This window comes from Otolemur garnettii, unplaced genomic scaffold, assembly GCF_000181295.1.
Source record: "Otolemur garnettii isolate 467f Iridium unplaced genomic scaffold, OtoGar3 scaffold00046, whole genome shotgun sequence".
Taxonomy (NCBI): Eukaryota; Metazoa; Chordata; class Mammalia; order Primates; family Galagidae; genus Otolemur; species Otolemur garnettii.
This window is the reverse complement of record NW_003852441.1, coordinates 8,672,551-8,686,195: the sequence shown is the minus strand read 5'-3', so window position 1 is coordinate 8,686,195 and position 13,645 is coordinate 8,672,551. Positions and strand designations below refer to the sequence as shown.

General features: G+C 38.1%; 1 protein-coding gene across 2 annotated transcripts in view; it reads right to left on the bottom strand.

The window, feature by feature from the left end:
* Positions 1 to 60: 60 nt before the first annotated feature.
* Positions 61 to 13,645, bottom strand: part of LOC100948199 (protein SCO1 homolog, mitochondrial) — a 16,901-nt gene continuing 3,316 nt past the window's right edge. For both annotated transcript variants that reach the window (XM_003791089.3, XM_023513996.1), the window contains exons 3-6: positions 11,364 to 11,561; positions 10,493 to 10,585; positions 6,048 to 6,163; positions 61 to 958 (exon numbers count right to left, since the gene is read on the bottom strand). In XM_003791089.3, coding sequence (XP_003791137.1) covers positions 824 to 958; positions 6,048 to 6,163; positions 10,493 to 10,585; positions 11,364 to 11,561 — 542 coding nt within the window. In that variant the 3' untranslated portion in view covers positions 61 to 823. The remainder of the gene's footprint in view (positions 959 to 6,047; positions 6,164 to 10,492; positions 10,586 to 11,363; positions 11,562 to 13,645) is intronic.

The following is a 13,645-nucleotide window of genomic DNA, read 5'->3' as shown; positions in this document are numbered from 1 at the left end:
CAAAAAAAAAAAAAAGAACGGCCATGCTCGCTTGAGTTACAAAACCAAATACACCTTTATTTTACACGCAGTGCAATCTCCTATATGCAAAAAAATACTCTGTATCACACTTATAATCAGTATCTTCTTATTTCCATTTGGTTTGTCATTGAAAATTGGGCACATTTACTTAAAACTTAAAGACCCCTACTGAAAGTGGACTAAAGGTTTTCTCCAAACAATAGATTTCCCCTTCGTTAATCAAATCAGTACCTGCTGACAGGGCATAAAGGCAAACCTGACAATGATATTCATGAACAAGGAAGACAAAACTTAAACTTTCAAGTATAAAGATTAACTCTGAATGGCAGAGAACCCATTGTAACTTGACTGTTTTCAGCTACCAGGAACTTAAGAGCAAAGAATTCAAGAAGAGGAAAGCTAAAGCACTATGGGAATTACATTCTTTTCTGCACAATTCAGTCCCATCACCTGTATGAGCATGGTCCAACACACTGGAGAGGGAGGGAAGCTGTCTGGGGGCCTGTTCACCAGGGGAAAAGCACTGGCTGTGCCGCTCCCTGCTGTGCCTTCCTCAAGGCCCGCTCTTCACTGCACTTTAATCTGGTCTTACCAAAGCTACTTGGAAGACTTCAGGTGATAATTTTTACATTTCCAAGAATCTATTTTGGCTCAACCCAAGGTTAACATCCCATCCAAAATGGAGATGTTCTCATAGTACAAAGGTCATCCTGTAGGTTGCATATATATGTTGGCTCCTATGGGAGACAAAGCTTCCTTCCTCTTCAGCAAGAGAATACTGCATCCTGCAGTGCTGGTTTGGCTAGCTCTTTTTCCTGTGTTCCCTCATGTGTGCAGCAATTAAACCAGCTATTTCTCCATTCTTCTTGTTCTGGCCAAAATAATCTAGAAACACACCATCTGGTCCAATCAAGTACATTATTATTGTATGATCCACCTGTAGAGAAAAGGGGGAGGTATAACAAAAAGATTACCAAAATAAGCTGCAAAATTGACTGAATAAATGCCGCAGGATAAGAGTTTACATTAATGCTTAAATAACCTTTGTAGTATCTATTATTTATGGAAAAGGCCTAAGCTTATCACAGCATATTTGCAATGATGGTATAAAATCTTTTGTGGTTCAGAAATTTGCACTGGCTACTGCACATAATATCAGCTAGACCTTGGAATTCTGTTAACATACTCATCTACACACTCTCTGAGAAAAGAATCCATGTTCTAAGAAACGGCAGCTGCAAGACTTCATAAAATAGTCAGTGCTTGTGGAATAGCAATGCATGCTTGAAAATAATTTCATTTTGAGTAAAATATCTCATCTGATCTCTTAACCATATTACAAAGAGGTATCACATGGAATTAAAAGTGTTGGTGAAAAATTATCTTCTTTAGTAGTTCTTAGGTTTATTCTTTTAAGTTTTAGGGATAACTGGTTGTCTTTCATTACTGCCTAAATTCTGCCTACCATGTTTTATGCAAAGAACTCAGAAAACTAACCACTGGTTTAATTAAATAATCTGTAAATCCTAATACACTATTTAATCCTTATTAGTAACAGGAACAAAAAACTGGAAAAGATGTTTCTCCTCAAGGAGATTTTGATATACTACACTGAACAATCCTAACTAAAGCAAAGCACCCAAAAGGCAAATCCTCAGCGGCCGTAAATGCTATGCCCCAAGGAGTCATCTTAAATGCATTATCCATTTTCCCAGCAAAGTTTTTAGAATAGTCATCAATTTTTTTAGCTAGATGCTTCCACAAAATACAATTTTAAATAAGCAGATCTGTCACTTAGAGTCTTTGGAATTTACTGCAGGCTTGATTACTGCTTGGCAAGACAAAAAGACAGACACATGCTCAGACATACCAAACTGGAGATACTGCCCCAAATATACCCACGCACCATTCTATGTCTGTGAGGTGATTACTTTTTTATGCACATATATTCATAAGGGGGACAGTAAATGGAAGAAGTCTCTTGCCTACCCAAATAAGGAAAGAATGCACACAAGAGTTCAAACAGCTGATGATTTCATGTGTCAAGAAATAACTTACTACAGGAACAACAGAGAGGATCTACCCTTCTCCACATGTGATAAAGAAATCAGAATGAAGTCTCCAGTTCTCTCTTCAAGCCTTACACTGTAACTTATACCTTTTTCCTTTTTTCTATTCTCTTTCCCTTAAGAAATAGAATTACAGTGTGTGGAATTATTTTCTGAGTGTTCTTAATATAAATTACTTTCTAGTGCACAATAAAAATATAAAAATATTGTTCTATCTCTATCTGTCAAACTAGTCAGTGGTTACTTCTCAATACTCATCTGGGTTGTGGGCAGAGCAGACTGACATTTATTCTAATATAATGATCTTCCAAGTTCTAGTACTTCCTAGAATAGAAAAAGGAAACTAGCGTTTATTGACAAGTTCTTTCATGTGTCACCAGCCAGGTATGCTCTTCCCGGAAAAATGATACAACAGGCTAGAGAATAAGTTATACAATTAGTAAATATCACACCTAACCTTAAAACCTGGACTGTGTCTAATTTCAAAGTCTACAATCTTTCATCACCATGTTGCCATTATTTCTAATTATACTGGAGAGCAACTAAGTTTTTCTAAATGTGTAAGTTTTTTTAGAATAAGTTTTTATTTTGTGAAAAGGCAATACATGCATGTAAAAAAAAATTTAGTAAACATGTACAAGGAAAGGCTTCCTTCCATTCTGGACCCCCAAAGTCCCTCAGTTCTCCTAGAGGGACCACCACTGCCAACAGTTCCTTCTTTATTCTTCCAGAGAACGTCTCTGCACTCACTATTGTATGCACATATCCACCACCCACTTCTTTTCATCCACAAGTAACAATATGCTATATACAGTACTTGTTTTCTCAGTTAACAACATATTGGACATTTTTCTAAATCAGTATATAGTTTCTTTAAAAAATGGTTTGTTGGTTTCCAGTCTTTTCTTGTTATAAACAATACTTCAGAGTATAACTGTAGGACAAATTCCAAAAAGTAAAATTTCTGACCTAAAAAAGCATTTCACTGTAAATGTTGAGAGATACTGCCAAATGGCTCTCTGCAGAGGGTGCATGTAACAGTCTAATTCTAATCAACAATGCACGGAAGTACCTGTTCTAAATTCACTCCAACAGTGTATTTCCTGTTTTTCCAATTTTGACATTGCTGATAACTGCTAAACTAGTAGGTGAAAAATGGCATCTCATTATACAATCCACATTTCCTTTATTATGAAACTAAACTTCTCTTATTAGGTTTGAAAGCTATTTGTGTTCTTTTTTCAGAAGTATTTTCTAATTAATACTTGACATAATATCATTTTATACATACAGTAAATGCAATAATGGGCAAATTTAGCTTTGTATGGAATCCCAAATGTTTGGCATACTCAGTTTATATATATTATTAGTCTGAAGATTCCATTCAAAAGCAGAAATTTACCTTTTCTTTCTGCTTTTTGAGATTTAGAAAAACTCAATCCATTATATCTCACAAATAACCTTTAAAGCACTCTCTCACTCTTTGCATGTCCTTAAATCTTAACTAAAGTTTTCCAAACCATCTTGCAGATAAAAATCTGTGACCTCAAGGGATAGAAATCATGCTAATGAAAAACCTAAGAAGCTAGAGAATGTCACCCCCTATTGGTTGATTCCACAAATGTATAGCAATGAATTGCTCATTGATACTTACCAAATTCTTATGGTACTTCTCAAAATGGGGCCTAGCATATATTCTATAACAAGAATTTTATACCAAGAAGTATAAATTTTAAACCAAAAAGTTTCCATAAAACTTATATATCTGCATTTTAATTTATAAGATTAAAAAAATTACTATCTGTATTCTGGATTATCTGCATTGTGAGTATAAATTTCAGTGACCAAACCTGTTTGTTTATTTGTGAGTAGCTGTGCACCTCTGGTTATAGGCAAATAATAGGAACACAACACGTTCTTGCCAAGTCAATACCAACCAGTCAAGGCAGACTATACAATCAAAGGTTTCAAAGTATTTTAAGTAGAAAAACACAGAAGGGCAGCTAACTACAGTTGGGCCAAACCCCATTCTTGTGAGCAGCACTTTGGCTTCAGCAAAATGACTCCTCGCTTTAACTAAATTTGTCTTAAAATTGAAGTTTTATAGGCTGTCGGTTTTATTTGTAAAATTTCTTAACTTCACGGGTAAAGACTAGGGAGTGTTACCTAGTTTAGGAATGGATACATTTAAATAATTTAATAAAATTCATTTAATGTTGGAAGTCAGATGGATTAGGTCATCATCAGTTAAATTCAAAACCAGTTAATACAACTTTCTATAGTAAAAGGAAAGAAGTATGGAAAGTTCTTTTTCGGCTCAGCGCCTGTGGCTCAAGTGGCTAAGGCGCCAGCCACATACACCTAAGGTGGCGGGTTCGAATCCAGCCCTGGCCGCCAAACAACAATGATGGCTGCAACTGAAAAAAAATAGCCAGGCGTTGTGGCGGGCGCCTGTGGTCCCAGCAACTTGGGAGGCAGAAGCAGGAGACTTGCTTGAGCCCAGGAGTTGGAGGTTGCTGTGAGCTATGCCATGGCACTCTACCCAGGGGGACAGTTTGAGGCTCTGTCTCAAAAAAAAAAAAAGTTCTTTTTCCTTGGCTTCCTCTCTTGGCCACTGTGCCCTTGGTCTTCCCTTACCCTGCTCATGCTGCTTATGTTTAAGAAGAAACTAAAGGACAGTCCCTCTATTTGCTTTAGAATTAGGGCTTAAGGAAAAATGTTTGATTCCTCTTGTCTTTTTTCCCAGTGACTCTAAGTTTCCCTAACTCTATGAGATGGCAGACTAGAAAATAAGATTACTGTGTGGGCTGAATTAAGGCAAAGGAGCCAGAAGCCTGCTTTCAGTTTATACCACAGGCTACAGGGACACATAGTATCTCCAGGTTCAAAGGTGACAGAGAAATCACAGTGGAATGTAGAGACCAAGTACCATAGTGAGACGTCTCCTCTGCACAGCACACTTGGAACAGGCCACAGAGAGCTAGTAGATCAGTGATTCAGGGTCCTGAACATTTTTCTTTTCACAAAACCAGCTCTGCAGCTGGAAAGCCTCTCAAGGATTAAATACTTGGCCCAAACAATATTAAAGAAAAACCAGATATGACAATTAACAGGAAAAAACCTGAAATTATACTAAGGTACAATGTGAACTCTTCATCCGTATAAGACATATAACTGATATGAAATACAGAAAGTCTATCTTCCAATAGCTTTCATCTTTTCTCTTCCTTTTCAGAATTCTTATTCACTCTAAAATTGCAGTTCTTTATGGCCTAAAATTGCTTCTCAAAAGGAGAAATTTCTGACTGGGGGCAGTGGCTCACACCTGTAATCCTAGCACTATGGGAGGCCAAGGGAGGTGAACTGCTTGAGCTCAAGAGTTCAAAACCAATCTGAGCACGAGCAACATGCCATCTCTACTAAAAATAGAAAAACTAGGTGGGCATTGTGATAGGTGCCTATAATCCCAGCTACTCAGGAGGCTGAGACAAGAGGATCACTTAAGCCTAAGACTTTGAGGCTGCTGTGAGCTATGATGCCACAGCACTCTAGCTAGGGAGACAGAGTAAGACTCTGTCTCAAAAAAAAAAAAAAAAAATGGGCAATTTCTTTTATCTCTTCACTAGGGAAACAGAAAGAACCAATACAATGTTTTTAAACTAAAATAAACTTTGCCCCCCAATGACAGCTCCTCTTTATTTCCAGCATAGTACCAAGTATCTGATTTTATATTGCCCTATAATGTTATATGTTACCAGAAGAGAAAAACAGGCAATTAAATTCTGGGAACATAAATTTAAAAAATATGCTTCCATTACCCTTTTAAATACCCCAACTCCTAAGGAATTTGCAATAATCTTAGGTTTTCTTTCATCTCAGAAGCCAGTCAGTCATTTAAAGCTCTACGAATATTTGGGCTCTGGGAGCTGGGCATGGGTTACCTGAGCATTTACTTACAATGTAGTCATCATCTTCATCCTTTGGACCAGGGCTATAATACACCCTATATGCACGGGCCACCTGATCAATTTCTTCTTTTGTGCCAGTCAAGCCAATCAGTTTGGGAGAAAATTCTAAATAAAAAATGAGAAAAACAGTCAAAAGTAAGAAGCCCAGTAAACAAAAATGTCTACTTCAGAAAATATCATCAGTTGTAGCTGATAATGTAGCCAATAGAGTAGTTCTAGTTCCCCTTTCTTCCTGTAATGAGTCTCCAGACATTTCTTCATGATTCAAAGAAAAATAATCTTTTTTTTCGAGACAGAGTCTCACTTTGTCACCCTCAGTAGAGTGCTATGGTGCTCACAGCAACCTCAAATTCTTTTTTTTTGAGATGGAGCCTCAAGCTATCCCCCTGGGTAGAGTGCCATGGCATCACAGCAACCTCCAACTCCTGGGCTCAAGCGAGTTTCCTGCCTTAGCCTCCCAAGTAGCTGGGACTACAGGTGCCCGCCACAACGCCCGGCCATTTTTTTTTTTTTTTTTTTGGTTGCAGCCATCATTGTTGTTTGGGGGGCCCGGGCTGGGGATTCGAACCCGCCACCTTAGGTGTACATGGCTGGCGCCTTAGCCGCTTGAGCCACAGGCGCTGAGCCAACCTCAAACTCTTGAGTTCAAGCGATCCATCTTGCCTCAGCCTTATGTAGCTGGGAGGTGCCTGCCACAACGCCTGGCTGTTTTTAAGAGAGGGGTCTTGCTCTTGCTCAGGCGGGTCTTGAACTCCTGAACTCAGGCAATCCACCCGCCTCAGCCTACCAAGTGCTGGGGTTACAGGCAGGAATCACTGTGCAAAGAAAAAGAATTCATATAGAACAAATGAAAATTCTCTTTTGTAACATGTAAGTCCTTTAATGTAATCTAGTAAAGATCTGCAGAGAATACTTTCAAATTATTTGAGAGCATATTTTTAATTAATTTAGTTAAAAAAAATACATGTAGTTCTGAGATACACTAAAGAACTTCTATACTGTTCTCCATATGGCAGCACTAATTCAGATACTCATCAACAGTATATAAGGAAGGAATAAGTAAATAAGTGAATCGTGTCATATTTATCTTTCTCTGCCTGGCTACTTTCACTTAGTATAATGTCCTCCAGATAAAACCATAATTTGCCTGTCTTTACAGAAGAAATTAAAGCTTCAAACAGAGAAAGAGAAAATAATGAAGCAGACCCACAACAGATAAGAAACAGAGATGACTCTTGGCTTTCCTCCGAATTTCCAGACCACGAATCCAGGCTTTTCCTGAGACCTAGTGCTGCTCTTAGGAGTCATCAAATTCCTGTGAATACTTATAATTCCATCCTTTCACTTATGCAACTTTCAGCTTATTTCTATTCCTTATAGCCAAGGAATTTTTACTCACACACTGCACTACCATGTTAAAAAGAAAATGTCCCTTAGCCTCAGGACACAGCCCCAAACACCACAGCCAAACCCAAAGCCCTTGCTAACTTTCTAGGCTCCTTTGGGCTTCTTAGCCCTCTTTTGACTCACATTACTCTGACTAGAGATTTCAAGTACTTTTTCATGCCTTTGGCCACCGAATGCCTTCTTTTGAGAAATATTTGGATTATTTCAGTTTTGCAGTTGAGAAGTATGAGTTCCTTATACATGAGGTCAATTAAGTTCACAAACTCATCCTAGAAAAAGTGTTGCATACCTCACTGCTAAATATCACTACAGTCACCTGCCAGGTATACCCCTTGAGAAGGTTTGCGCTGACAGCAGCACCTAGTCCATCCTTCAGAGCAATTTTGGAACTCATTCTTTTCCTGGACTGACCATGAGGAAAGCTGCGTCATACTAGGTTTGATAATTAAGTTCACAAACTCATCCTAGAAATATGATACATTCTTGGCTGCTGAATATCACTGCCATCTAGCAGTACAATCTAATAGCCTTAACGGAGTACTTCCGAGGGGAATGGAGTGATACTCAGCAATGAGGTATGCGGCACTTTTCCTAGGATGACTTCATGAACTTAACTGACTAACCTCATATTCTGTATATAAATCCCTATTATCATTTATCAAATGAATAGTTTGCAAATATCTTTCCCATTCTGCAGGTTGTTTCTTCACTCTGTTGACTGTTTTACTGTGCAGAAGCTTTTTAGTTTTATATAAAACCATTTGTCAACTTCCACCTAAGATACTTTATACTTTTAAGGCTTTTCCCGTGTTTTCTTCTAGTAGTTTCAGGTTTTACACTTATGGCTTTAATGAATTTTGAGCTGACTTTTGTTCACAGTGAGAGATAAGGGTCTGATCTTGATTCTTCTGCATATGGATATACACATCTCCCAGAGCCATTTACTGAAGAGACCATCCTTTTCCCAGCATATGTCCTTTGTACCTCTGTTGGTAAACAGCTGGCTGTAAATATGTCCAATGATGGACACTTGGGTTATTTTCCACTTATTAGATATTACAAATAAAGCTGCTAAGAGCATTCACATAAAAAGTTTTTGTGTAGACACATGCTTTCATTTCTTTTGAATGAACACCTAGGACTGTACTGCTAGATCATATAGCAGGTATATGCTTAAGAGGTTGACAAAATGGTTCCCAAAGTGGCTGTACATTTTGTGTATCCCAACCAGCAGAATACAACTCCTCCCATCCTCACCACACTTAGTATAATCACTCTTTTACGTTAGCCACTCTAATAGGTGTTTAGTGATTATCTCATTATAGTTTTAATATCCCTTTTCATAATGACTATTAATGTCAATCATCTTTTCATGCTCTTATTTGCCATCTGTATGGCTATAACAAAGTGGTCATATCTTCTGCCCATTTCTTATGGGGTCCTTTGTTTCAGAATGTATGTGTGTGTATATACACCTACCTATATATGTAATTTATACTCTAGGTAAAAGTTAGGCATATGATTTGCAAACGTTCTCTGCTAGTGTATGGCTTGTCATTTCAATCTCTTAATAGAGCCCTTCAAAGACCAGTTTTCAATTTTGATGAAGTCCAAATGTATCAACTTGGTCTCTTGGTTTGGTAATATAAGAAATCTTTGCTTAACCTAAGGTGACAAAGGTTTCCATTTTCTTCTTGAAGTTTGGTTGCTATTATAAATATTTAAGCAGAAATTATGTCCACAGTGTGCAAGTTTGTCAGCAACTTGGGCAACAGCATAGTCATTTACCAATGAACTCAGTGGCTTATACACAATCTTCAATTTAAAAAGGTGTTACAATGGCAATTATTTTTATTATTTATTGACCAAACCATAATATTCCCAAATGAGTAGATATTTGAGTTGCTATATCTAACTGAAATATCAAAACCTCGTTTACAGCCATATCACCCTGAACGCACCCAATCTCGTCTGAAATACCAAAGCTTCATGGTAATATTCTTTTACTTTTTCTTTTTTTTGAATCAGAGTCTCACTATGTCACCCTCAGTACAGGTGCCTGCCACAACACCTGGCTATTTTTAGAGACTGGGTCTCATTCTAGCTCAGGCTAGTCTCGAACCTGTGAGTGCAGGCGATCCGCCCACTGTGGCCTCCCAAGTGCTGGGATTATAGGTGTGAGCCACCGTGCCCAGCTTCTCCTGGTAATATCCTTCAACACCACTTACATACAGTGATTGAGGATACAATCATTATTAGTTGCATTTTGGGAGGATTTAAAAATAATTAAAGTTGGCATTTAGAAAAATACTTCAATTTCAGTAATTGTTTAAAAAAAGTTCAGATGCATAGCTGTATCAAGTTTCATTCACAGAGTAAAGGTAACAAAGGCAAGCCATCCTGCCTGTTCAGAGCCCAAACAATTTTTCAGTTTCGAATGAGAAATAAAAACAGGCTTCCATACCTTTGGAGGAAGGAACTGCTGTCAAATGTTGAGCTATCATTTCAGTAGTCTTATAAATCCTGTTGTTTTAAGTGACTTTTACCAGCTTGGTTACATAGACTCCAAAAACATAACAGCAGATAGATGCTATGAATGATTTACTCTTAGCCCTGAACTTTTAAATAACTGCTATAATAACTTTCTTATCTGAGCAATGAAAAACTATAGTAGTTACTTCATGATACTTTTAAACCTTACTGTATCTCAGAACTACAAGTATTTTCTTAAAACTACATTAAGAACGTGATTTAAATAATTAGAAAGCATTCCCTCCAGATTTCTACTGATAGTCATAAAAAGATATGACTTATGTGTTATAATGGAGAATTTTCATCTGTTCCATATTTCTTAGTTATGTACTGACTAGCCAAGCAACAATTCAGAGCTTCATCTTTTCATCTGCCTATAAAACTGGTTACAACATCATTTGTCCTGCTTTACAAGGCACTGTGGGGTACAAATGAACTGATATTTCAAAAATTCTAAGAATTAAATAGGTGTAAAGAATTAATAAGAAGACATACCTTTCACATAATTTGCGATGGCTTCTTTTGTGTCCCTCTCCGGGTCAATGGTGATGAAAAGTGGAGTTAAATTTGGCAGAGATGGAATATCATCTGAAAGGAAGTTCCGATCAGTCAGTATTCATACCTTAAGGGAAAAGACAAAGGAAACCAGCCAAGACGGGAGAGTGTATTAAGAGCTACAGGGAGGTTGTAAGGAAACACAGAGGGACATCTTACTATTCAGGTTGAAAGCACAAGGAAAGGGACAGGATGGCCGCTAGGAAAAGCAGATCCATAGGAGTACTATCTGTGGTGAAATCAGATACATATCCTGTCTAACACCTCCACCAGTACTTAAATGCTGCTACCCCACATCATATCATGTGGTGATCTTACATCCTAATTCAATCCAACGTTGCCAGTTTTTTCCCTCCCACCATATCACAAGGGCAAGGTAAACTATTAATAAGAAATGAAAATCCTGAAACACTTCATTAAGAAGGAGGCACCCTGTCTTCTTATTGACAAAATGCTACTGACTGCAGACCATTTCTACAGATTTCCTTGATTAACCATCACAGTCACTGGGGAAAAACGCAATGCCAGTGTCTGTGATGAAAGGCTATACAGTATAGGAAGGGATGCAAAAGCAGAGTTAAGGGAGACTCGAACTATGACATTTTTGAGTGATCTAACATTTAGCGTCAAAACAAATTTCCTTTAGTGGAGAATACAGTCTCAGTAATCAAAACAAACAGGCCAAATGCTGAGTGCGTACGCTCTTGCAAAGAAATAATTATAACACTCCACCCAAAAGAAATATGAGAATGTGAAAACATGTAGTAACATTAAGTGAACATATACTTTGAAGTTAGTGATGGCTTCTTACCTATTTCATCCACAACTTGAATCATTTTTTCTAGTTCTTCTGGACAGATATCAGGGCAATGAGTGAAACCAAAATAAATTAGTACCCACTGTCCCAGGTAGTCCTTATCAGTTGTAGGTTCTCCTGTATGAGTTGTGAGGGAAAAAGGGCCCCCAAGTAAAGGCTTTCCAATGCTTCGATGCCGTGCCTTTTCCAGCTCTTTAAAGAGACATAAACATACACATCAAAAAAAGGTCAGTCTAACCAGAGTAACAAAAATGGCCTGATACATGGACAGCACATAATAACTATGAGGGAACAAAATGTGGAAGACATAGTTTCACTTTTTAAGAAGCTCAGAAAATCTTTTCAGAAAACTAAGCATAAAACAATGAAACAAAATCAAATTGAAAAACACTATTCAAAAAAACAAAGAAGTAAAATATTTCTTCCTCTTTGGGAACAATTCAATACTCAACAATGAAATGCATCCATGCCGAGGGTGAGAAAGGGGCATGGTGCCCTAGAGCAGAAGGTCTGAACCCAGGTAGGAGCCTAGCATAGGGAGCCTGAGGGTGAGCACACTGAGGACAGGAGCTGCATGGGGAGGGGGCAGTAGTGATGGGACCTTAGTTGTACACAGGGAATTGATAAGTAAATATATTCAAGATAAGAGAGTTACCAAAAAAAAAAAAAAAAAAAGGGAGAGAGAGCCGACTCTCATTTTCTCTCATTATAGTTGAGAAAACTATAATGAACTCTGAAGGACTACAAAGACAGTAGAGGTACTAGTATGAGCTTATGATTTCTATATGGAAAGATACACACATAAAATAATACAGACATAAATTTATACATCTATTTCCTATCTTTGTCCACTGAGAGGACCCAGGAACAGACATACCCCGAGAGCAATGAGCCTGGAACCTGATTTCTAAATACCAAAAGGAAACAGCTTTTTGGAGAAAGGGGTAAATATGGGGCTGGGGCAGAAAGTACAAGATAAGCCTTGAGCATCTGGCAGCAGAAGGAAAGAAGAACTCACACAATATCTGAAATGTCAAAAAGACACTGAAACTGGGCAGCACCTGTGGCTCAAAGAAGGTATATGGCGCTGGCCCCATATACCAGAGGTAGCGGGTTCAAACCCAGCCCCGGCCAAAAACTAGAAAAAAAAAATAAAGACACTGAAACTTCCTGGAAGGAACTCCCAATGGTCAATCTGGGAAGATTTAAACATCAAAATAAAGAGAATGGACTAACATTCAATGAATATGTAAGAAACAATGAGTCCAAAGATAAAACAGTTTGATGGGGGAAGAGAATATGTAAAAACACAGTACAAAATACCCATTACTTACACAAAGGAGTAACCTTTCAGTAGAAAAACCTATTAGACACCACCTTAATCAAGTGACCACACTGAATATTATCAATAATCAGCCAGCTGATACTCTAATTAGAGAACACAGCAGCGCTCTTGTGGTATCTCTGCCAGATGACCTAAATCTAATCACAGAGAAATATCAGACAAAGGCAAACTAAGGGACACTCTAAAAAATAAGTGGCCTGTAATCTTCAAAGTCACCAAGGTCATGAAAATCAGTGAAAGTCCAGGAAACAGGTACAAACTGAAGGAGACTAAAGAGACAACAAGTAGGTACAACGAGTGGTTCTGAAGTGGATCCTTTTCTATAAAGAACATCAGTAGCAAAACTTGAAGAGTGAACTGTATACAAAACTTAACAATTACTAAAAATTAAAAAGTAACACATCTACATGCATTTTCTGTTTTTGATGGTTATATTGTGGTCAGTTGAAGAATGTCCTTGTTTAGGGCAGCACCTGTGGCTCATTCGGTAGGGCCCCATGTACTGAGGGCAGTGTGTTCAAATCCAGCCCTGGCCAAACTGCAACAAAAAAATAGCCAGGCATTGTGGCAGGCACCTGTAGTCCCAGCTACTTGGAGGCTGAGGCAAGAAAATCACCTAAGCCCAGGAGTTAGAGGTTGCTGTGAGCTGTGACACCACAGCACTCTATTGAGGGTGATAAAGTGAGACTGTCTCTACAAAAAAAAAAAAAAAAGAAAGGAAGAAAGAATGTCCTTGTTTATAAGAAATACACGAGTATGTATGTGGAAATGATGAGGTATCTTATCAGCAAATACTCTCAAATTATTTAGGAACACTTTTAAGATTATCTCATGATGGCTCGGCGCCTATAGCTCAACCTGCTAAGGCGCCAGCCACGTACACCTAAGGTGGCGGGTTCGAATCCCCAGCCCGGACCCGCCAAACAACAAT